Source organism: Thamnophis sirtalis, unplaced genomic scaffold (assembly GCF_051295495.1).
Source record: "Thamnophis sirtalis isolate CommonGarterSnake01/CBP01778 unplaced genomic scaffold, rThaSir2_p1.2 scaffold_1, whole genome shotgun sequence".
Classification (NCBI taxonomy): Eukaryota; Metazoa; Chordata; class Lepidosauria; order Squamata; family Natricidae; genus Thamnophis; species Thamnophis sirtalis.
The window spans coordinates 9,951,955-9,977,454 of NW_028261381.1; the positions used below are offsets into that span (position 1 = coordinate 9,951,955).

The window sequence follows — 25,500 nt, forward strand, 5'->3', positions numbered from 1 at the left end:
AGAAAGCTCAGATATAAATATATTTTAGGAAGTGAAGCTGAGAATCAATCGCTTGCATCAAAGAAAGTGTCTTCTGTTACTGGTGGAATATGGATTTTTTTTAAAAATGAACATGATTTAGCCTCTTGGGTTTAGGCTACTAAAATGAAGACAACTAGTGCAGTGTTTTTCAACCACTGTGCCGCGGCACACTAGTGTGCCGTGACATAGTGTAAGGTGTGCCGTGGGAAAAACACCCGCCTATATTGAATATAGGCACAGAGTTAAATTTTTTTAACATTTTCTAATGGTGGTGTGCCTCGTGATTTTTTTCATGAAAAAAGTGTGCCTTTGCACAAAAAGGTTGAAAAACACTGAACTAGTGGGCCATATAAGGTGCTTGGAAACAAACAAAAAATATTGTTTGTCCTGGAAAAAAAAACACATCAGGTGACTTGTGGGTCACATTTTATGGAGTACCAGGTGTATTTTCATGGCAAATCATAAATAGAGCAAATATGAAGAATGACTTTGGCAACAGATGCCAAAGCTGCCATGGGATCATGTAAATGTGAAGTCAATTTTTAAATCTTGTTTTTAATTGGGAGCATCTAAATCTAACTGCCTATTGCTGTATTGCTATTTACGTTGTTGCAACTCACCCCTGGCCGAAACATCAAATTGTTATTTTTCTGTCCTCAGTTTTTACTCCTGATTTGCTTCATGATGACTTAACTTGAAATAAATTTGAGACTAGTGATTTTATTTAGTATAATTGTAAAAGTGAAAGACATATACATGAATTTCCCTCCTTGATGTAAGTTACTATTTATATCTGTTAAAAATATCCACACATTAAAAACTAAAATCCAGGCAGAGGCTATAAGGCATACAGTATGTCTCCTTAAAACAGTTGCCTTTTAGCGGGAATTGAAGTTGGAATGGATGCATATGTTACGTTTCAACAGCAGAGGGCAGTCTTTCCCCAATGTAGCGCCAAATGCTTTAGCCCAATGGTTTTATTCTTTAATATTACATTGGAATATGCAGGCGTTATTATTCTTTTTTCTTTTGAAGTCATCATTTTTGGGGGTGGGGTGCTGTTTCGTGTAGAATAAATAGATGGATTAATTTTTTTTTTTTGAAATGCTTTTTTACCCCTTTCCTCTGTGACATTTACTTAAATATGCATGCTGTTTGAGGAAGGAGCAGGTGGTGTAGCCATATTTGTTGAAGGAGACTTTCATATATTTGTCTCATTAGTGGGAAGTTGATTGCAGGATGACGTCCTTGAGGAAAACAAAAAAAATGCAGCCAGAGCCCTTTAAAGTCGTGCATTTAAAAGGAATCTAATCCTCTGTGCAGCTGTTCATATAATTTTTGAATTACTTTCTGAAATGTAAACTTAAGCAGATAGTTTGTAAGGAGGGGTGGTGGTGTTGTCCTCACAGCGTCTTCAAGTGCCAGAATCTTTTTTCCAAAAGGCATTTTGAAATGTGGAAGTGTGGAAGCAAGTGATCAAAATGGGATGAATTTTGGAGTCAGGAAACCCACTGGTTTTCTTCCACAATCATGGAATGCACAACACTTAATAGGGAATAAAACAGTTTACAATCCAAACCATTTTTTCATAAAATCACTTGCTATGTTGTTAGAATACAGCTTCTGACCCCATCCTATTGATCCAGATGTCCCTCCCCCCAATAGAATAGAATACAATAGAATAGAATTCTTCATAGCAATAGCAATAGCAGTTAGACTTATATACCGCTTCATAGGGCTTTCAGCCCTCTCTAAGCAGTTTACAGAGTCAGCATATCGCCCCCCACAGTCTGGGTCCTCATTTCACCCACCTCGGAAGGATGGAAGGCTGAGTCAACCTTGAGCCGGTGAGATTAGAACCGCTGAACTGCAGATAACAGTCAGCTGAAGTGGCCTGCAGTACTGCACCCTAACCACTGCGCCACCTCGGCCCCTTATTGGCCAAGTGTGATTGGACACACAAGGAATTGGTCTTTAATGCCTATGCTCTCAGTGTACATAAAAAGACAAGATACATTCTTCAAGAATCATAAAATACAGCACTTAATGATAGTCATAGGGGACAAATAAATATCAATATAAATCGTAAGGATACAAGCCACAAAGTTACAGTCCTACAGTCATAAATGGGAGGAGATGGGTGATAGGAATGACGAGAAGACTAATAGTAATAGTAATGCAGACATCAACCTGTGAAGTGGACTAGCAGTCCCCAACTTTTTGGGCCCTCAAGGGACTGGTTTTGTGGGAGACAATTTTTCCATGGACCAGGGGAGGGGAGGAGGAGCGCGCAACCTAGATTCCGTGCATGCACAGTTTACAGTAGTCTTTGCACGTCTATGAGAATTTAATGCCTGAGTTGGAGATCCTAGTGCTGGGGAGCAGCTACAACTGCAGATGAAGCTCGGCTTGCCCGTGCTGTGTGACCTGGTTCCAGAGGTTGAGGACCCTTGATGTAGACATTGAATACCTTTCCTTAGTCCAATGAAGTAAGGATGCGATAGATGGTTCTTTGGATCAGGTTCCGGCAAAGGTGTCCTCCAGATAACTGGGACCACCACATGTCCCGTGTGCTTCACCCTCCTTAGCCAGCAGCAAAGAGTTCTGGGAGTAGTTGCTTTACTACTGGACGTCGGGATGATAGGATTGTTTAGTTCCCCACTCCCAAGAGTGGATAGGATTCCGACAAGGAGAGGGGATGGGATCAGACATTGGATCCTGGGTTATGGCTCCAGATGACTCAATGGGCGAGTGCTTCTGAGTTTGGAAGCCTATGAAACAGGGGTGGGTTTCTCACCCCGTTCCAACCGGTTTGGTTGGAACGGGGCCGGCGGCGTCCTCGTGCACGTGCGCAGTGCACGCATGCGTACTAGCGTCTGTGCGATGCTCCAGCTGCTCCTGGAGGATCGCGCAGGCGCTGTATGCGTCCTGCGTATGCGTGGAAGCGCAGAACTCATCAAAACCGGGTAAGGACCGCGGGTGGGCGGGCGCGCCCTTCGCCGTTCCCGGAAGTTACTTACTTCCGGGTTCGCCGACCAACCGGTTCGCAGGGACCGCCGCGAACCGGTTGAAACCCACCCCTGCTGTGAAAGCTCTAGAACAGGGGTGTCAAACTCAAGGCTTGGGGCCCAGATCTGGCCCGTGGAGTGCTTATATCTGGCTCACAGGGCTGCCTTGGAAATAGCGAAGGACTGACCCATGGTGCTTCTGACAGAGAAAGCAGCCTACCTGAGATCCACTTTTGGCTGCAATGGCCTCTTGTAACCCTCTGCCAGTGGCCCTCCTGAGCTCTGTTTTCACTGGCGGAGGGTTGCAGGAGGCCATTGCAGCCAAAAATGGAGCTCGGGAACCCGTTTTAGCTGGCAGAGTGCCTGGGCCACCACAAGGTGCCCCCGACATGAGTGATGTCGAGCTGGCCACACCCACACCCAGTGGTGGGTTTCAAATTTTTTTAGAACCTCTTCTGTAGGTGTGGCCTGCTTTGTGGGAGTGGCTTGCTGGCCATGTGACCGGGTGGGAGTGGCTTGCCAGCCATGTGACTGAGTGGGAGTGGCTTGACAGTCATGTGACTGGGTGGGCATGGCCAACTTGTAAAATGTGGTGAAACTCACTTAACAACGCTCTTGCTTAGCAACCAAAATGTTGGCCCAGAAACTCTGGCATTTGAAGCACACAAGTCTTAAAGCTGTCAAGTTACAAGACCCTTGCACCCCTAACCCTTTAGAAAAAAAATCCCAGGGGTGTTCAAACTTGACAGCTTTAAGACTTGTGGACTTCAACTCCCAGAATTCCTCCTCTCGCTCTTCATCTTGATGATGTGCGGACAGGCGGGAGGAGGGAGCTGGAACCGGTTCTAAACGGCACTGTAGATTTGTGGAACCTCTTCTATAGAAGAGGCTAGAACTGGCAGGAACCCCCCCAGCCCACCCCCCCAGCCACCCCCCCAAGGTCATACAACCCTGTTGCAGCCCTCAATGAAATCTTGTCTGATGCCCCTGCTTTAGAAGAAGGAAAGCTGAGGCTGGGCAGAACCCCAGGGGGAAAGATTGAAAATTCAAACAATCCCAAACCCATCCCAGGCACTTACCTCGCCCCCAAACACTTTATGCCTATGATTGATTTTGCTAATTAGTTGCCTTGTTACACGGTGCTTGTTATAGGTTTTTTTTTTCTACTTGTGTAAATTGCTGGGACTGTTATCTGGAATGCAGTTTGTATTGAGCACTTCACATCTGTCTCTGTGAACCCCAGAGACAGAGAGGACTTTGTCTGAAATTTGCATTTGATGAATGGATTGTTAGTCAGTTGGGTCTTCCAAAATTGAACAATTTATAAATTAGCAGTTCCTCACCAGCAGAAGGATACTAGGATTAAGTTTAAATAGAGGGGATTTGCACAAGCAAAATGCTTACAAAGCAACAATTCTGCCAAGCATGTTAAAAAAATAATTCTTTTGGTCAACACTGGTTCCCTTTTCTTTTAATGGTTGATTTAAATGGATCGTTTTCGTAAATTACTTAACTCACATCGGTGTAAAATTGGCTACTACCCTAAAAGCAACAAAGTGTGAGGTTTCTGTGTACCTTTGCTATGATATAATGGTAATATATACAGGTAGTTCTCCACTTATGACCGCAAAACATTTTCTGTTGTTAAGTGACGCATTTGTTAAGTGGGTTTTAGCCCATTTTATGACTTTTGATAAGTTGATAAGTTTTTGCTCGTCAAAAGGTTACAAAAGATGATCACATGATCTTGGGAAACAGCAACGGTCATAAGTATGAACCCGGTTGCCCAAGCTTCTGATTTTTGATCCCATGATCATGGGGATGCAACAAAGGTCATAAATGTGAAAAATTGTCCTAAGCCACTTTTTTCAGTGTCGTCGTAATTTTGAATGGTCACTAAATGAACTGTTGTAGGTCAGGGACTACCTGTAATGCTCCCTGCCTGCGTCTATTATATAGTCCATTAGACTGGGGCATTACATGTGCCAATGGCCCAGCTTCCTGGCCAGTGGTGGGTTTCAAAAATTGTTCGAACCTACTCTGTGAAAGGTAAGGATGACTACTGCGTTTGTGGTGCAATCTGTGGGTGTGGCCTCCTTTGTGGGAGTGGCTTGCCACCCATGTGACTGGATGGGAGTGGCTTGCCGCCCATGTGACCCGATATGAAGATGCCGACGACACTTGTCAGAACCACTTAAATTACCTCACACACAGCCCTGGCATGCATAAGAATATGATGTTTTTTAAAAGGCATCTTTGGTTTGCGTTAAAACAACTTCAACACACGCAATGTTCTGATTGCACCACAAACGCAGTAGTCATCCTTACCTTTCACAGACGCCCTGAGTTTTATAAATATGAGCATGATAGTGTAGAATAATCATATCCAAGGACCAGTGGTGGGTTTCAAAAATTTTTGGAACCTCTTCTGTAGGTGTGGCCTGCTTTCCGGGTCCACTGGTGGAACCTCTTCTAAACGGTTCGGTAGATTTGATGAACCGGTTCTACCGAATAGGTGCGAACTGGTAGGAACCCACTTCTGTTCCTGGCTTTATTGTTAACAGCAAGATGTCTTGTATATAAGGTAAAGGTTTCCCTTGCACATATCTGTTAGTTGTTCCTGACTCTAGGGGGCGGTGCTCATCTCTGTTTCAAAGCCGAAGAGCTATCAAAAGACATCTCTGTGGTCATGTGGCCGGCACTAAACGCCAAAGGCGCACGGAACGCTGTTACCTTCCCACCAAAGGTGGTTCCTATTTTTCTACTTGCATTTTTTACATGCTTTCAAAGTGCTAGGTTGGCAGAAGCTGGGACAAGTAACGGGAGCTCACTCCGTTACACGGTGCTAGGCAATATTAACCGCCAAACTGCCGACCTTTTGACAAGTTCAGCGTTTAAGCCACTGAGCCACCGCATGTCATCAGTAACAGTACAGAAAAAGTATCTTAGTGGAATTTACTGTCTCATAATTGCGGTCTGCACTATATTCAGATTGAGAAATAAACGTGTGTTTTGTTCTCTCTCCTTTGTTGATCCTCTTTCAGCCCAAGCCGCCCAACAAAGGAAAGTTGGAAACTATTACAACAAAACTTTTTCCACAAGTGGATAAGGTATGTACTTGAGAGACCGCCTGCTGCCAATTACTTCCCAAAGACCCATTAGATCACACAGATTAGGCCTCCTCCGGGTTCCGTCTACTAGCCAATGTCATCTGGCCACTACCCGGGGGAGGGCCTTCTCTGTGGCGGCTCCGGCCCTTTGGAACGAGCTCCCCGCAGAGATTCGGACCCTCACCTCTCTCCAGGCCTTCCGAAAAGCCGTTAAAACCTGGCTGTGTCGGCAGGCCTGGGGTTGATGAGTTCCCTTCCCCTCTCGAATCGTGTGGCTGTTGGTTGTTGTAAATTCCCTGTACTTTTTGTTGTAGTTCTTGTGTTTCCCTTCCCCTCCTTCGGGTTTGTGCACCGCCCTGAGTCCCGCCGGGAATAGGGCGGCATATAAATAAAATGAACCTTCAGCCTTGAACCATGTATACATACTGTATTTCTTTTAAAGCTAATCACTTTAAAAGAAAATCATGAGCATTACTGTTCTACTATTGATGCACATTAACATTGCTAACCTACTCCCCGCATTTCTATTCTTGACTATCCTCCAAAAACTATTAAATCAAGGCAATAAGGTTCTTCCCATATTCTACCCTAACAACAATCCTGTAATGCAGGCTAGGATGGTTGTTGGTTCCCCCAGCAGTATGCTTACTAGCATCTTCCTGGTGAAAGATGCCCTTACCCAATGAAAAACAATAATAATGACTTTGATATCTACCCCTCAAGCAAACATTTGTAGTTGAGTTAAAATTCGAAGTAGTTCCACTGTTTTCTTCCTTTGCTAAGTGAGAAAGTGGATTCAATCCACCTATAGAAAAGAAACTTCAAGCTCTGAATTGTACTTGTGTGTGTAGTAATTCTACTGTACCATTTGTTATACCTAAAATGCGTTGTGCAGCCATTTTAACGAATGCAAAACTCTTATTTACACATAGACACATTTTCCCACGTGCATTGGCCCTGCGGATTTGAAGTTACAGTCTTCATTCAGACGTATTGGACTTCTCTGTTATTAAAATGTAAACTAAGGTGTAAGTTTGGACCTTGGGACTACTCACTGTGCAATTAGCAGTTGCCTGTGATTGTAACTGGCTCTGAACCTAATCAGTGTAAATTTTTTTTGTGAAGAGAGCTACCTACTTTATAAAACTGGTCTCATAAGATCTCTTACATCTAGATTCAACGCATCAAGTATTAAAAGAAATACGCCCCCACTTGTTGTTTTACTTACTAACATGCAGTTCCTTTGCAATATTTTGAAAAAAAGATTTTACCAAGCATCACTGCCAGTTGAGAAATCCTGGCTATCTTTTCAGATCAGCTGTAAACCATTGTGGCATCAGAACCTGCCTTCGTTCCATCTGCGGCAAGATCAGGACACACACGTTCCAGAGCAGTTCATGGTAAAGAATGAACTGACACCAGGTAAGAATAACCCTAGATCTGTAGAGATACTCAGCCAGGTCTGGGTTGTCCCAAAGGTGCTTTTTTCAGGAGGCATCTGGGCTTCCTTGTTTTTTCTGTAAAGACGTTTTGCTTCTCATTCAAGAAGCTGGAGCTGAGGAAGCTTCTTGGATGAGAAGAGAAAAAGCAAGGAAGTCCAGTTGCCTCCTGAAATAAAGCACTTTGGGGAGTAAATCTGGCGGTTTGGAGTGGAGGTGAAGTTGCGTACAATCCAGAATTATTCATAAAATATCACTTATGAAGTTTCATCTCTCTGAGGGAAGCTGGAAGCCTTGTTGAGTATTGACAATTCACCCGTCTTCTCTTTGTTTTTCTTCCATAGAGGAGAGAGTTCATTGGTGGGATTCCAAATCTTTTCCTACTGGTTCTATGAGAGCGTGCTGCGCATGCGCTCAAAGACTGTCCTCGGTGGCAGCGCTAGTGAGCTGAGCTGTTTTTTAGCCCAGCTGAGGCGCGGCAATCTGCTTTGCCCTGTGAATCAGCTAAAAAACATGGGAATATAGGCCAGGGAATGACTGGAACAGGAGGGCGGGGCCAACCAGAGGTGGTATTTGCCGGTTCTCCAAATCACTTAAAATTTCTGCTACCGATTCACCCCAGTGGTGGGTTTCAAAAATTGTTCGAACCTACTCTGTGGGTGTGGCCTCCTTTGTGGGAGTGGCTTGCCATCCATGTGACTGGATGGGAGTGGCTTGCCGCCCATGTGACCGGATATGAAGATGCTGACGACACTTGTCAGAACCACCTTAAATTACCTCACACACAGCACTGGCATGCATAAGAATAGGATGTAAACTTGTTTTTTAAAAGGCATCTTTGGTTTGCGTTAAAACAACTTCAACACACGCAATGTTCTGATTGCACCACAAACGCAGAAGTCATCCTTACCTTTCACAGAGGCACTGAGTTTTCTAAATATGAGCATGATAGTGTAGAATAATCATATCCAAGGACCAGTGGTGGGTTTCAAAAAATTTTGGAACCTCTTCTGTAGGTGTGGCCTGCTTTCCGGGTCCACTGGTGGAACCTCTTCTAATCAGTTCGGTAGATTTGACGAACCAGTTCTACCGAATAGGTGCGAACTGGTAGGAACCCACCTCTGATTCACCCAAACCGGCTGAATACCACCTCTGAGAGAGTTAGCATGTCAGGACCTCAGACATCTAGATCAGTGGTCTCCAACCTTGGCAACTTTAAGACTGGCTGAGGAACTCTGGGAATTGAAGTCCACAGGTCTTAAAGTTGCCAAGGTTGGAGACCACTGATCTAGATGACCATCAGATGGGATGAAAGAGATGATGTATCTTTGCTGCCATCTAATGGTCATCTTATTTTTGTAGCCCAAATATGGTGGCCCTTCTCTTGCAACATTTCATGGATGAAGACTGACTTGGCTTGTTGGGCTTCCAAGGAATTGTGTGGTGTTGAGTCAGAGTAGTTTGTGTAGGAATGAATTGGACAAGGCACAACAAATGGATCTCAGGCGAGCTTGTATGTTTTTCTTCTTTTCTCTTAGAGCGGCCAGTGAAAATTTGATCATTTAATTACAGTAATTTAATTTATTTATCAGGTCAGCCAATGTTGCCAAGACCTGACAGTGAAAATCCAAAAATCTCATATCTGTGTGCATGAGCGGTAATAGTATGTGTTGTGGTGAATACAAAAGAGGAAGTTGTCTGTGGGTGAGAGAGAGGAGGGGAGAAGGAGAATCTGTAGTGTTTTCCATCTTTGGAAACTTTAAAATGGGTGGACCCCCAACTCCCAGAATGCTGAAGTCCCATTTTAAAGTTGCTAAGGTTGGAACACTGGTTGAATAGTTTTGCTGAAGACACATTTAACCTTATTATTAACTGGAAGTATAGTTGGTTGTTTAAAAAAAGCCCTTCTCATTTGTACTCCGTTCTAACCCTAATATCCTGCTTGGGTGATGGAGAGACTAGGGATCGCCTCCTTCACATCATATCTATGTATTATCCAATTCCAATTTTACAATCCTCAAAGTATTCTGTTCCAACTCCTTTTCCTCATCTCCAACGATTGATACATTTTATTCCGAATTTCATAATATTCTGTCTCGTCTCTATTTTTGATTTTTAACGTCAGTCTGTCCATTTCTGCACAGACCAAAATTTCCTTTATTACCTCTTCTTCGGTGGGGGCATCTCTGTTTTTCCAATTTTGCGCATATGCCAATCTTGCTTGCGGTTATCACATGCAGCATTAAATGTATCACTCCTTTACTATATATTTCTTTTGTTAGGGAATAGCCAAGTTTTTGAAGTCCTCCTAAAGGCCGGAAGGTTTGGGGCTAATCAAATACACATGGGTGGGTCTTTGTATCTCTCTGTTTGTATATGTGATTCTAAAGGGCAGATGCTGCTGCTAGAGAACAGGCATTCTGTCTGGATCTCATCAGACATCACTCTTAATGAAGGACTTATCCTGTGAGTGGGATGGGTAGCTGGGTTCTACCACAAAACTGCGGACGACAAAATCGTGGTCGACGAAAGCGCGTATGTGACGTCATCACAGCGTGACGAAAAAGATCGAAAAAGATCGAAAAATGTAAAAATAAAGCTAAAACCTTCCCCTAACCCCCCCAAACCTAACCCTAAACCTAACCCTAAACCTAACCCCAAACCTAACCCTAAACCTAACCCTAAACCTAACCCTTAACGTAACGAAAAACCTAACGCTAACCCTTAACCTAACGCTAAACCTAACGCTAACGCTCTAACCCTAACCCTAAACCTTAACCTAACCCTAACCCTAACCCTTAACCTAACCCTTACCTTTATGTGAATCGGCTTGCTGTAATTTAATTTTTATTTCAATTTTTCGATCTTTTTCGTCGCGTTGTGATGACGTCACATACGCGATTTCGTCGACCGCGCTTTTGTGGAACGCGCTTTTGACGGGTCACGGGGTAGCTGTCCTTGAGGACAGGCAGTTTGTCAAATAACAGTTTAGGGGCTATAACCATTTCTGCACAGTTGGAAGTTGTCAGCAGAACTGGACTCTGTCTCCTCCAAGGCTCTATTTTCACCGATTTCCTTCCTTTGTCCTCCTCCTTTCCTGGTTCATTGTTATTCTGACTGCTCCCCATTCCTCCATCTTCTGACTACAAAAAGATGAAGTCCCTCTTCCTTTGCAATCTGATAGGTCCTTTATCTCTGCTGCCAGCAACATTGTTCTTTCCTCTGATGGAGGAATGAATCTGGTTTGTCTTTAGAGGTGAGGAGACTTAGGATATCACTGTTCTGACCTAGGCTTCCCAAAAGCACGAAGCTGACTCCTCGTCCCGATAAAACCCCTTTTATTTAGTTTAAAGTGAATTCCTCTCCAGCAAAGTCCCGGCCAACAGTCTTTCAAGAGATTTCACAACTATGGACCTTTATCAGGCTTAAAGAGCTGCCAGGCCGATATCTTCCAAACGCCACTCTGTAGCAGACATTACTGGCCCATGTTCCTCCCCATCCTCCTCACTGTCTGAATCTGCTGCCAGATCTGTTGGCCACTGGCAGGCCACAACAATCACACAAATGGAGGTCCCTGGTAGGCGGCTAAGGTTTTCCGAGCTCTTGTTGTTTGTGCGTTTAAGGAAATGGTACATCTACACCTTGATCTTGTTGATGCAGTTGACAAAACAGACAATCCAGAAAGACAAAACTTCCATTCAAAGACGATGGGATGGGTTGCACAATTTGATAGGTATAATGCACGTTTGAGCCTCTGACAACCAACCTCCATAACACCTCTCATTTTTCCTCCATAAGGAGAATATTTGTCTCAGAGACCCAAGAAGCGCAAGGTAGAAGAGATTCCTGAGAGCGATCATGGGGCTGGACCATCAAGTTCAAAAACAAGACCTGGCGTTAAAAAAGATCGGGAAAATTTCAGAAGCGCTCTCGTTAACATTATCATGTAAGTTCCTTCGCAATATAGGCTTACGGAAGCTGCTTCCCTTCCTCATTGGGATACATGCTTTCTTTTAAAGCTTCAGTAACAGTTTCTTGTTTTCAAGATCAGTTTGCAGACGGATGGCTGAAGGTGGGATGATAACATATTGTTGTGTTGGTTTGTAGGCAACCAGATTACCTGCCAGAATCCATTTTGATAGAAGAAGAAGCAAAACCTGGCACGTCGGAGGCCGCAGCTGCAATAGAAAAAGATATTTTGGTAAATCAGGTCATGATTTCTTGATTGAAAGGGAAGAGAAGGTTGGGACGAACATCATGATTAAATAAAGAGGTAGAATGGAAAGTCAGGTTCACTGCTCTCGGTTCACTGACAAATGCGCGCTCGACAAAAGCGCGACGACAAAACCGCTGAGGAAAAAACGCGAGTTTGAAATTGCGCCGATGAATGAGCGCAGAAGTGCGCCAACAACAGCGCGCTGACAGAAGCGCGCTCTAACCCTAACCCTAACCCTAACCCTAACCCTAACCCTAACCCTAAACCTAAACCTAAACCTAACCCTTACACTTACCTTAACCCTTACCTTAACCGTAATAGCGCTTCTGTCGGCGCTCTTTTGTCGACGCGGCTTTGTGGGCGCGCTGTTGACATCGCAGTTTTATCGCCGTGGTTTTGTCGGGCGTGCTGTTGTCGGGCGTGCATTTGTTGGGTCACGACTGTCCTCGTGTACCTGATAACTCTTTGCATAACTGACATTCGCAAACGTTTTCATTCTTTGGGTTCCAAATCTGCAAAATTGTAGCCAGATGTCATGTAGATTTCCAATGGAACTCACTTTTACATGCCACTGCTGTGCTTTTCTAATTTTGCAGAAATATTACTATTATATTCGCCATGGAATAGATACAGAGCATGTAGCCCCAATGGACGACTCGTGGCTGGAAAATGTCTTAGCTCTAGTACCCAAACATTTGAAAGTACTCAGTGAAAGTATCTACACACTCTCAGATGAAATGAGGGAGGACTATCTTCTTAGTGTAAAGAAGGCAATAGGTATGGACATCATAAATTATTTGTTACAAACTGATTCAGAAATGCAGACATTGTATTATTATATGTTTTTTTTAACCCAGTTACTTTCATACAATATTCTGGAGACCCTTATATTTCCTCAGCAGCATAAATTAAAATGTGATGGACCAACATTCCAGGAAAGCTTTTCACTCCTGCTTCCCACCAGCTTCAAACTATTATTGACCATAATAGCAAAGCATTGGAGGATTAGGATACTCATTTCCTGGGAAATGCCAATTTCCAGAATTTATGCCCAGGATCTTTACTTACATAAGTTTTCTTTAGCATCTTACAGAATTCCTCTTCCATGTAATGGCATTGGAAATGGATTCCTTCTTCAGGATTGGAAGTTTGGAAAAAAATATCACAATTTTAGCCTATAGAACGATAACTCTGAGTAGAGTTATGCATGCCTTCTAAATGGGGGTTATTATTGTTGGTAAAAATGTCTTGGAAGTAAACCTATAGTCAGTTAAAATGCGTAAACAAACAGGTTTAATTTGGAAAAAACTTTCTGAGTTTAAACTTTATTTCTTTGTTGGCAATCCTTATCACTTATTAGGGCACCCTGAGACTTATTCCTAAGTAAACATTAATAGATTGCAGTGTAGGTATTTTTTTTGTAACTAATGGATTTTATTTTATTTTATTTTGCTACTTCAGCTCTTTTCATAGATAGTTCTGCAAAACATTCTGAAATTGACTGTCTGTGTCGCATGTTTTCAGTTTTTCCTCTATAACACCTTTGAAGTCTTTAAAAATAATTGGTTCAATTCCTTTGGCTGTTTTTATGCTCTGCTGAGCTCATTTGTGTTCTGGTCTGTTTCTTTTAAAACCTTCTTTTAGTTGACTTTGTTTTAAGAGATCCCAGGGAAAAGGAGGAAGCCAAGAAGCAAGTTCTTCCACCTCATCGTCAAGAGTAAGAAAATGCTATTTCAACATCTTAGTCTGCAAAGCATTGTTATCACAGGCAAAATACTCGAAGCAGTTGTGTAGGAAAGCATTCTTCTGCATAACTAGAAGAGCCCCCAGTAAACATTGTATTCAGGGGTGGTATTTACTTCTCTTCCCTACCGGTTCGCAAATGTGAGCGCACACGCCCATCCGTGCATGCACTCAGCCTTCCACGCATGCGCTTTGACTAAAAAAAAGTGCCTAAATGGGATGGCATGGATCCGGGGCAGGTAGGCACATGCATGGGCCCACCCATGATTTCTACTCCTGGTTCGGACGAACCAGAGCGAACTGGTAGAATTCCACCTCTGGTTGTATTCCTTTCTTCCATGTCATCATACATAGGACGGGTTTTTAAAATCCCTCCTTCTTTGAGGGAGATGGTTGGTTCAGAAATGTGAAAAATAAATACATACATACATACATACATACAGACACACACACAGACACACAGACACACACACACATACAAACACGTACATGTACACCTACACCTACACATACACATATACATATACATATTGTTCTGACCCCCCTCGTCCTACACCAAAGCACACCGAGGCAAAGATACTTCAAGGACTTTATTAACAGACAGACAGGACCTTGGCAGCAATCCAGTATAGTCCAGACATTGGCAGCAATCCAGCACAGGCAAGATGTGGCAGCAATCCAGCACAGACTAACCTTGGCAGCAATCCAGCCTGCAAAGCTAGCCCCAGAAGTTCTCCCACTTTAGTGCATACGTTGACTCCTGCAAAAGGGCGTGTGCACAATCAATCCTTTTATAGTCTTGAGAGGAGCCTAATGACCACCAGCTGAGTGCACTTATCTCCTGTAACTGCGCAACTGTTCCTTCCGCCTATCAGCTCTTGGGTGCCGGGCATCCAGGAACAACTCCCTTGGCTCCTCCCCACTGCTCCAATGCATGCCTTCAGGATTACCCTCCCTTGTCTCCTCCCCACTGGTCCAAGGCTCAGGTGACTCCTGGTGGCCAACCAGCCTCTCAGTGCCCTGCTCGGAGTCGGAACCCTCTCCAGGGTCCTCCACATTCTCCAGATAGGGCCCCTCGCTGTCGGAGTCTGGTGGCAGCTCCAACGGCTCCTGCTGGGCCACAACACATTTATATATACATATACATATACATATACATATACATATACATATACATATACATATACATATACATATACATATACATATACATATACATATACATATACATATACATATACATATACATATACATATACATATACATATACATATACATATACATATACATATACATACACATACACATACACATACACATACACACATACACATACACATACACATACACATACACATACACATACACATACGTATATATAAAATAAATACAGGTTATTGTTCACTTGATTCACAGCTGCCTATTCTACCTAACAGGAGATTGCCAAAGTCTCAGTGGAATCTTTTTCTGCCCATCTATTTCAGATTGTTTAATCAGAGGTGTGAGGTTGACTCTGGGGTCTTTTATATGCATAACATATTCTGGCATATCCTCTCGGTCAGCTGATAGAAATACGTTGAAGTGAAAAACTCCATTTCTGAACAATTTACGGAAGATTGCTGAATGGCATTGTTGATTAGGAAAAAAAAAGACAGATTATATTAGAGCAAATATTTGTCAGATAGCAATAACAACACGATAACCTGTTCTAATCAACAAACAGTCCAAAATAGTAAACTTGGAACAGCAGTGAGCCTAGTGCTTAACTATCGTTATCACCAAAGGCTTAAAGTCCCAATGCAATTACAGTTCCTTCCAAGTTTAGTAAACGGGCCTTCTCTGAAGTCTCACTCACTTGCTAAGTTCAGAGAACCTGTAGACTTTTGATGTTGTAAAGGAGGAAACAAGATTTGCCAGGGCAATGTAATTTTCTCCTCTGAGGAATCTTAGACTGTGCTGCAGTGATCAGGTAAGAATTCCGGTTCTAATTCCAGACTGAGTAACACTTTAGTGATTCATACATCTAGATGCCAATTCATGTATTTGTAAACAACAAACAAGCAGCTTTCTCTCAGCACTCAGAATGTTATATGCTTAATTATATTTTCAGAATCTATTAAAAAATTCCTTCCTTCCTTCCTTCCTTCCTTCCTTCCTTCCTTCCTTCCTTCCTTCCTTCCTTCCTTCCTTCCTTCCTTCCCTCCCTCCCTCCCTCCCTCCCTCCCTCCCTCCCTCCCTCCCTCCCTCCCTCCCCTCTCCCTCCCTTCTGTTTTTTTTAAAATGGCAAAAATACCACCCCTTAATTTTGTGTTGAATACTATAAAGATTGTTGTTGCAAAATGAAACCAGATAGAGATACTGTGTTGGTTGAAGTTGAAATGAGGGCATTTTAAGTCAAGTACACCCTTAACTTTTAACTGTATATTACCCAGTTTCTGGATAATATAGTGAGTGAGATGGTTAGTACCTCAATTTGACAAATAAATATAATAAAATTAATATGTTTACAATAAGAGAACGGAATCATAAATCTATGAAAATTCTAGTTTGCCTCTATTAACAACAACATAACCCCCTCCCCCCCACATAAACCGACAGTTATATATTTTATGATGTGTGTAATAATACATGAAAAGGAGCATTACCTTTTTCATGTATTATTACACACAAGGCAGCCCATTATCTTCTCTTTCTTGCTTTTTCAGAAATATTCAGGCATGTAGAACTCATCTGTTGGATGTTTTATGAGATACAATCCAGCAATCCAAGATTGGGTAGCCTGAATATATCTATCTATCTATCTATCTATCTATCTATCTATCTATCTATCTATCTATCTATCTATCTATCTATCTATCTATCTATCTATCTATCTATCTATCATCAGAGGTGGGTTTCTACCAGTTTGCACCTATTCGGTAGAACCGGTTCGTCAAATCTACCGGACCAGTTAGAAGCATTCGCTGGCTGGGGAATTCTGGGAGTTGAAGTCCAGACATCTTCAAGTTGCCAACGTTGAGAAACACTGCACTAGTATATATTAGATCTGTTAGCACTGCAATTGTCTTCTAGGATTATAGCACTGATTTTAATTTTGTTTTCTTTTTCCTTTAGAATGGAAGTAGTGCCAAAAGCTTGGAATAAGTCCTACATTGCAGCTCGCAATCACATAAAAGAAAATTTGTATGCAGTGAATCCCACAATGATGGCTGTTCTAGATCTCTGGCAAACAACTTTTAAGTAAGCAATATTTTCAGTGCATAAGTCAGCCGTACTCAAGCTGGGCACCTTCAGAGGTATGAAGTTTGGCAACCAGAATTCTGGCAGTTAAATTGTAGCCATGTGGCAGATAACCAAATGAGAAGAAGCTGGTATGGGTGTCACGGTTCATCAGTGAAAGTGAAGAATATGTACATACTATATGTGCAATTTATCCTTTGCGTAGCTCCATGGAAAAGTATTTGGGCAGATTTCCTTCCTTCCTTCCTTCCTTCCTTCCTTCCTTCCTTCCTTCCTTCCTTCCTTCCTTCCTTCTTTCCTTCCTTCCTTTCTTCCTTCTTTCCTTCCTTCCTTCCTTCCTTCCTTCTTTCCTCTTTCCTTCCTTCCTTCCTTCCTTCCTTCTTTCCTTCTTTCTTTCCTTCCTTCCTTCTTTCCTTCCTCCCTCCCTCCCTCCCTGTTATCTTTTCTTTGAAGCCTTTTGCCCAGGGGTGAAATTTAGCAGGTTCTGACAGGTTCTGGAAAACTGTAGCTGAAATTTTGAGCAGTTTGGAGAACCGGCAAATATCACTTCTGGCTGACCCCAGAGTGGGGTGGGAATGGAGATTTTGCAATATCCTTCCCCCAGGAATCGGGAGGGAATGGGGAATTTGCAGTATCCTTCCCCTGGAGTGGGGTGGGAATGGAGATTTTGCAATTTCTTTCCCTTGCCAAACTCACAGAACCAGTAGTAAAAAAAAAATGAATTTCAGCACTGCTTTTGCCTGCCTCATTAATTTTTAACCCAGAAAAATTTCTAGGTTGCTGAAGCAGAGGCATCCACAGCAGGAAAATGATGATATTTCATCAAACAAATGGAATGACTTACATGCTTGCATCAAATATCACATTGCAAGCACATAATTCAGTCATTTGTGTGATGGCCTCACAATGCATATGATACAATTTGGATATCATTATGGCTATTAAGGATGTCTGTGGAATGCAGTCCTTAGGACTAAACCACATTGAATTATTTATTGTTGTGAGCTGCCCAGATTTGATTGGAGTCAGGAATCCAAACTGAATTAACTAACTTACTACAGAGAACTGATTCATGATTATATTTTGGAGGTAGTAGTACAAAGCCATAATTTGATTTATTTGGTTTTGGGCTAATGCAGTGTGTAAACTCAGCCGCTGCAGTTTGTAAGGTGTAACTTATGGCTTAGTAGTGTAAAGAGAGCAGAGTTGGATTCTCCTCTTTGTACACATGCAGAGTGTTGAGGTGGTGGTTATGAATAAATGATGACTTTCAAATAAAAAATGGGAATAATACCTACCATGTTGCTATCTTGGTTCTTCTTTGGGTTGAGTAGATTCAACTGCAAGTAGCTGATGGTCTAGTTAATTTAATTCTCAAGTGTGAATTGTTTTAAATCTTCCAATCTGCAAAAGAATTTCAATTTGCTACTCGTTTGGAAACGAAAGCTACAAGAATTCTTCAGTGGATCTTCTTTAAGGAAGATCCTCAGTCAGGAACTATTTTGAAGTCTTTTTGAGGTTTTACTTGCTTCTTTGTTTCAAGGACAACTTATCGGGCTCCAAGCTCTTATTAGAGGGTGTTTTTTTTAAAACTACTTTGAAAGTGATTGAATTGGAATGAAGGCATCTGCTTGATTCTGGCAGAAGAAAACTAATGCTGGAGCCTTAGAAGACATGGCTTAGATAAATTTGAAAAAAAGTGCCAGATATCTAGAAGCATTAAAGGAATAGTTGAGCAATTAAAGTTTAGCAAAATGTGATTGCTGTTACACACCCTTGGAAGTAATTCTGCATCTCTAAGACATTGAGGGGGGAATTTGATAGTGTAACAACCAACTCAGGGAGAATATAATTGCTTAGTGTGAAAACTATTTTTCTTTCATGAATAAAGTTAACAAGAAGGATAAACTGGGCTGGTGGAAGAAGACAGGCACGGCATATGGCTTGCTTCAAAAAGTCGGGGATCTTCTCTCTGCTTGGACAAATACCTAGTTGTCAGCTTCTTTATCATCACACATATTGAGAATTTACTTACAATGGTGCCTTTATTGCCCCTCCATTCTGTTTCTTATGATAGCAGTTTAACAAATATTGGAGCTTGTTTAATGCTCTAGTCTAGTGATAGCAGATACAGTAGTTTTGGAAAATTAAAGTCATGGTTTCAGCAGTTAAAAGGCATTGATTTCCATAAATGTGGCCGGAGATATTCCAGTCAAAGATGTCTTGGATTTTGCTGAAGGAAGTGGTCCGTTTCCTGTCACACTAGCATTAGTGATGGATAGTTCTCTGAAAAGAGAGAGAGAAAGAGGGGAAGAGTGGGAGGGAGAGAAAAAGAAGATGGAGAGAGAAAGAGGAGGTAAGAGTGAGAGAGAGATCTTCAAGCAATAAACCTTGCATTGTCCACAGGCACAACCTTTTCAGCTGATATAAAATATTAATTTTATAGATAATTTTATAAAAGGGTATGCAATAGTATGTTAGACAACTCTTAAAGAGTAGATGAGAAGAATTCTTTTTCCCTACTAGCAAACCCATCCCCAGAAGTCTCCAGAAGGGTGACTGGGAAGTTCTTGGTATAACTTAAGATTCTGCATTTTATTTATGGATATAAATTTGACTGGATATATGGAATTGTATCACAATGCAGGATACCAATATTTTGATTATTCTTCTCCATGCACATATGCACGTATATTTAGGTGCATAATATTTTAGATTTAGATTTAGATTGCTTTTATTTATAGGCCGCCCTTTTCCCTAAGGGGACTCAGGGCGGCTTACAACCTATAGGGAGGGGATACACGTAATAACATATACAGACAATACACAATTAAAAAAATAGAAGCAACATTCATTCATCATTCGGGTGGGGACGGATCCCAATCTTTAACCCCAGGCCTGGCGGGATAGCCAGATCTTAAGGGCTGTGCGGAAGGTCTGGAGGGTGGTGAGGGTACAAATCTCCACGGGGAGGTCGTTCCAAAGGGTTGGAGCTACTACTGAAAAGGCTCTCCTCCGCGTAGTTGCCAGTTGGCACTGGCTGGCAGATGGAACTCGGAGGAGGCCTAATCTGTGTGATCTAATCGGTCGCGAGGAGGTAATTGGCAGGAGGCGGTCTCTCAAGTACCCAGATCCACTACCATGAAGGTAGTTTTAAAGAACTTCTGGAGTTTAAATCAACTAAAGTAAAATAAAGCTACTAGTCTTTAAAAATTTTGGTGGTTGCAATTTCAGATCTGTAGGGAGGAATACGTTTCGTAATTTTTTTTAACCACAGCAGTGTTTTCTGCTTTGCATTACTCCCATGCTGCTTTCCCATGCACACATCCAATTTTAGATTTGCATTTTACAGGAGTAACGATGCTGAGATTTCTCTTCCATGGGGCCTTCAAAAAGATTGGAATCTTTTTTGAGGTTTGCAGGATTTGTAAATAATAAACTAACATCTGGACCCCTACTTTGAGAAGTGACTATTTTCAGATAGTATTTTTGATATTAGCATGGCTCCCGTTTCGAACACACATTTATAAGTAAACGTAAGAAGCTCTGAAAAATTTTCAGACGTTCCCATTTCTGCTTTTCCTTTCTTGGAAAAGAAGCCGTCCCAAAACCACTGCAAGGAGAAGTGGTCAAATTACATTATTTTGGCTGTTTGTGTCATGGTTTGAATAAATGAACTGTTAACTTTGAAGATAACCTATTGCTGAGGCCTGAATCCCATTAATTAAAGAGAAACTGGTGTTAATGGCTTATTCAACCGAGGTGTTAGAACGGGAAGCGGATATTCTCAAGTTGATAGATTTAGAGGGACGAGAAAGGAGGTGTTGTTCCATGTATAATAAAGTTACAGAATCAAAATTTGAGATTTGAGATTTGAGAAGTTTATTTATATGCCTCCCTTTTCCCTGGGGGGACTCAGGGTGGCTTACAACTCGAAAAGGGGAGGGGGAAACAAACATTTGACACGTAGGACAGTACGTCATTAAAAAAACACAACATTCATACCATTTGGGTGGGTTACAGTCTTTAGCCCCAGGCCTGACGGGATAGCCAGATTTTGAGGGCTGTGCGGAAGGTCTGGAGGGTGGTGAGGGTACGAATCTCCACGGGGAGATCGTTCCATAGGGTCGGAGCTGCCACCGAGAAGGCTCTCCTCTGCGTGGTTGCCAGTTGACATTGACCGGCAGATGGGACTCGGAGGAGGCCTAATCTATGGGATCTAATAGGTCGAGTGGAGGTGATTGGCAGAAGGCGGTCTCTCAAGTACCCAGATCCACTACCATGAAGGGCTTTATGGGTGACAAGTAGCAATGTCAAAATATGAATGGTTTTCTTAAAAGTTTGAAAACTGCACTGTATCCTATCCCTTGTCATACCGTTTGCTCCATTTCCAAGGAAAAGAAGATCTACCAAAGAGAAGTATAGGCAGCATCATAATGAACTGCAACGCTATCAAAATAATGCAATTGGGTGCTATGGCATTATATAAATGTGGTTGCAATTTGGATCACAAATTTTGATACGGTTCCATAAGTTGTTACATTTGTTGGATGTTGCTATCGTCAGCTTTGCTGCCGTTTGTTCTGCTGTGTTCCTGTTACAATAGGCCTACCTACCTTTCTAGTGGAGAGGAGAGAACAATTGTTTTTCATCATTGGTCCAAGATCTCTCTGTAGGTGTTGCATGGAAATCAAAGAAGTAAGTGGATGGGCTTCAATAACGAAATTATTCTCTAGAGAAACAATTGGAACAGCCCATACTCTGCAACATTGTGCAACTAGGCCAGGCAGCTAAGTTCCTTTTTTTTTTCATGGTTCCAGAACAGTGGTGGATTTCAAAAATTTTTTGGAACCTACTCTGTGGGTGTGGCCTCCTTTGTGGGAGTGGCTTGCCAGCCATGTGATCTGGTGGGAGTGGCTTGCGGTCCATGTGTTTGTTCTCGTTCTCGTTCTCTCTCTCTCTCTATCTCTCTTTCCTTCCTTTTGTCTCTCTGTCCCTTGTTTCTTTTTTTCTTTCATTTCTCTCTCACTTTTTCTTTCTTTTTTTATTTCTTTCTTTCTTCCTTCCTTTCTCTTTCTCTTTCTCTCTCTGTGTGAGTCTGTCTGTGTGTGTGTGTGTGCGTGTGCGGCTCTTTGCCCCTCCCTCCCTCCCTCCCTCTGTGTCTCTCTATGTCATGGGTTTCAAAACTTTTTCGAACCTACTCTGTGGGTGTGGCCTCCTTTGTGGGAGTGGCTTGCCAGCCATGTGATCTGGTGGGAGTGGCTTGCCGTCCATGTGTTCGTTCTCTCTCTCTCTCTCTCTCTTTCTTTCCTTCCTTTTGTCTCTCTGTCCCTTGTTTCTTTTTTCTTTCATTTCTCTCTCACTTTTTCTTTCTTTTTTATTTCTTTCTTTCTTCCTTTCTTTCTCTTTCTCTTTCTCTCTCTGTGTGAGTGTGTGTGTGTGTGTGTGTGTGTGTGTGTGTGTGTGTGGCTCTTTACCTCTCTCTCCCTCCCTCCCTCCCTCTGTGTCTCTCTATGTTAGTCGTGGGTGTCAAAAAAATTTCGAACCTACTCTGTGGGTGTGGCCTCCTTTGTGGGAGTGGCTTGCCAGCCATGTGATCTGGTGGGAGTGGCTTGCCATCCATGTGTTCATTCTCCCTCCCCCCCCTCTCTCTCTTTCCTTTTGTCTCTCTGTCCCTTTTTTCTTTTTTTCTTTCATTTCTCTCTCACTTTTTCTTTCTTTTTTTCTTTCTTTCTTTCTTCCTTTCTTTCTCTTTCTCTTTCTCTCTCTGTGTGAGTCTGTGTGTGTGTGTGTGTGTGTGTGTGTGTGTGTGTGTGGCTCTTCGCCTCTCTCTCCCTCCCTCCCTCCCTCTTCCAACAACCGGTTCTCCGAACTGCTTAGAAAGTTACCAACCGGTTCTCCCGAATAGGTGTGAGCCGACTGAATCCCACCACTGGAAGAAACATACCTGTGAAAAATACCAGCACTACATTTTTCTGCTTCTGAAATGCCAAGAGTGAATGGAAGGTAGCTTGGAATAACAACCCATATTGTTCCAGCTCTGTAAGTCTGCTGTTTTGCTACAATGTTGAACTAAGAATGGAAGATCATGTGGAGTTGGCAGTGAAAGAGACAATAACAACGAACAGATAAAAGGCAAAGACAGGACAGGGCAAGGTGAAACAAGACAAGACTAAGGAACTGTTGGATATTCACATTTGATCTAGGAGGGAAAATAACAGTGGAGACACAGAGATCCCTTTGTCTTTTTCTTTTCCTCCTCCTTTTTCTATTTCAGGTTGACTGTTGATTCTTTGTTTTGTAAAACTGTATGTATGGCTGAAGTTTACATCAGTAGCAAGGTTTACACCGGTAGCCTCTAATTGCTGATAAGAGGATAGGGCTGCAACTGAGACACAAAGAAAGGTAATGTCAGCGTTCCAAGTATCATGTAGAATTAAATCAGAGTCCAAGGCAAAACGATCCTTAAAGTTCCAATTTAATAAAGCAGACAGCACATCTGTGTTAATCCCAATTCTGGAAATTACATCAGAATCCCACCCAGTTAAAAGTTCATGATCTTGTCCCCACACCCACAATCCATCACATGGTCCAATCTTCTTCTTCCACGCTGGCGTCTCCACCCAGCTGCTTCCGGTCAGGTGTCAAAGTGCGGAGACAAAAGATGACCTTGGTCTTCTAGAAAAGAATGACAACAATACATTTCACAATCCTACTCCTTTCTATTCCCCACTCCCATCAACTATACTAATGAAAAAAGCATAATGAAATAAGAGAAAGCGTGGCAAACCAAAATTCTAAAAAGGATATAATTGCAGGCCTGACAGGTTACTTTAGAGAGGTATAGAAATACTATGTATTCTGCTTGGTATTATTTCTTTGTATAGTTAAAAAAACACACCTTCATAAAATGCAAATAATAAAAAAGGGTAATTAGACCTCTAGAGTCTCCTGGATAAAAATGCAGCTGGACTGTTTTTGCATATATATGTATGTGTGTGTGTTTATGTATATATGTAATAATGAAAGGGTAATAATGCAATATTGTAATAATGAAAGGAAGAGAACGCATCTCCTCTAATCATAAAAGCACTCCAAGGTTGATTTTCCTATAACAATAGTTTTGGAGACTATTTATTATTTTATTTATTGCTTTATTTATTTGTATCCTGCCTTTATTTTATTTTTATACATAACTCAAGGCGCGGAACATATCCAATGTACCTTCCTTCCACTATTTACCCCACAACAACCACCCTATGAGGTGGACTGGGCTGAGAGAGAGTGACCAGCTCAACATCACCCAGCTGGTTTTCATGGCTAAGGCGGGACTTGAACTCAGGAGGTTCCATTTGGTTGCACCTGATTAATTGTATGTTTCATCAGTTCCTGCCCCGGGCAAATGCTAATGGGATGTGGTCATAGATGCCCTAGTGAAATAAGTAATGGCCTCTTTGATGGGCTTCCTCATTGCCATAAATGGGATTGGGGGGGGGGGCAGCCATTTCCTGCCATTTTAATTTACTTTGGATATTTTTAAAACTCCCCCAAAGCCCGATCAGGGTCAAGGCCCTGATTGACAGAGATTGCTTCTCTATTTCATATTGATCTATGTAGCTGTAGAGAGGGAAGGCTCTCTAGAAGAAGCAACAAGGGGAAATTTCTGGAACAGGTCCAGTTTTTGTGGGTCTGCTCTAGGACTTCATCTCTACATCAGCAGCAGGAGGACAGATTGGGGTGCATCGCTGTTCATGCTCATTTCTATGTATGGATGATATAACTGAGTGGGTCAGTTTAACTTTGTCCCAGGCAACACCTAGGGCTAAAATTAACCCATTTAGTGCTGACTGGGTCAGGGTGTTTACATTATAAGTTAAATTTGTCCATGACCTGGATAAGTGTGTTATGTCAACATATGGTAGCTTCTTGCATGTAAAATATTTTGGTTCATAGAATTCTCCTTAATCGAATATTGTCCAATGGACTTCATCTGCTTTAATGCAGGTATGCTCTAATGACCACTGGCAAAAAGCAAAATGTTAGAATAGTAATAGTACTGCAGATAGAAAAGTAGTGATTAAATGTTTACTTGTATAAATATTTACCTTTCACTCCTTGTTCTCATTTTGAAGATCTCTTAGACCTCACTTTCTTCCCAATCTGGCTAAATAGGTTGCCTCTCCACAGTAGGGACAGAATCAAACAGGGTGTGTGGGAATCGGCAAGATATCTAAATGACCTGATCTCCCCAAAACAAAGAATAGCTTTCTCCAGAGCCAGATTTAACATTCTTCCTTCAGCACTCCTCCAGGGCAGGTATAAGAGAACACCTATAGCAGAACGCATTTGTATATGTGGTAAAGGAGAAGTGGAAGATAATTCACATGTTCTATTACACTGCGAGCTATACAGAGCTTGTAGGTCTGCACATATTCTCCCCTCATTAGAGAGATTGCCAGGGAGGGCAGACAATTTTAATCAAGGCTTTCTCCTCCGGGACACTAACCCGGTTACCACGTCTGCAGTGGCAACGTTCTGTGTGGCTGCAATGTCCATAAGAAAAAAATTGGCTACAGAAGTATAGTACCATCTTGTACCAATTATCTGGACATACCTTTAACAATCTTTGGACCATTATGTTATTATCCACTTTTTTTTCCTTTGTGCATAGATAGTTTTATTTTCCATTTTCATTTTCTTACAGTCACACATATACTGTACA

General features: G+C 42.1%; 1 protein-coding gene across 1 annotated transcript in view; it reads left to right on the plus strand.

The window, feature by feature from the left end:
- Window positions 1–25,500, plus strand: part of DNAH7 (dynein axonemal heavy chain 7) — a 188,318-nt gene that overhangs the window by 2,107 nt on the left and 160,711 nt on the right. The window contains exons 2-8 of the mRNA XM_087705071.1: window positions 6,074–6,139; window positions 7,453–7,561; window positions 11,377–11,524; window positions 11,686–11,779; window positions 12,391–12,571; window positions 13,439–13,511; window positions 16,653–16,778. Of these exons, the coding sequence (XP_087561197.1) occupies window positions 6,074–6,139; window positions 7,453–7,561; window positions 11,377–11,524; window positions 11,686–11,779; window positions 12,391–12,571; window positions 13,439–13,511; window positions 16,653–16,778 (797 nt within the window). The remainder of the gene's footprint in view (window positions 1–6,073; window positions 6,140–7,452; window positions 7,562–11,376; window positions 11,525–11,685; window positions 11,780–12,390; window positions 12,572–13,438; window positions 13,512–16,652; window positions 16,779–25,500) is intronic.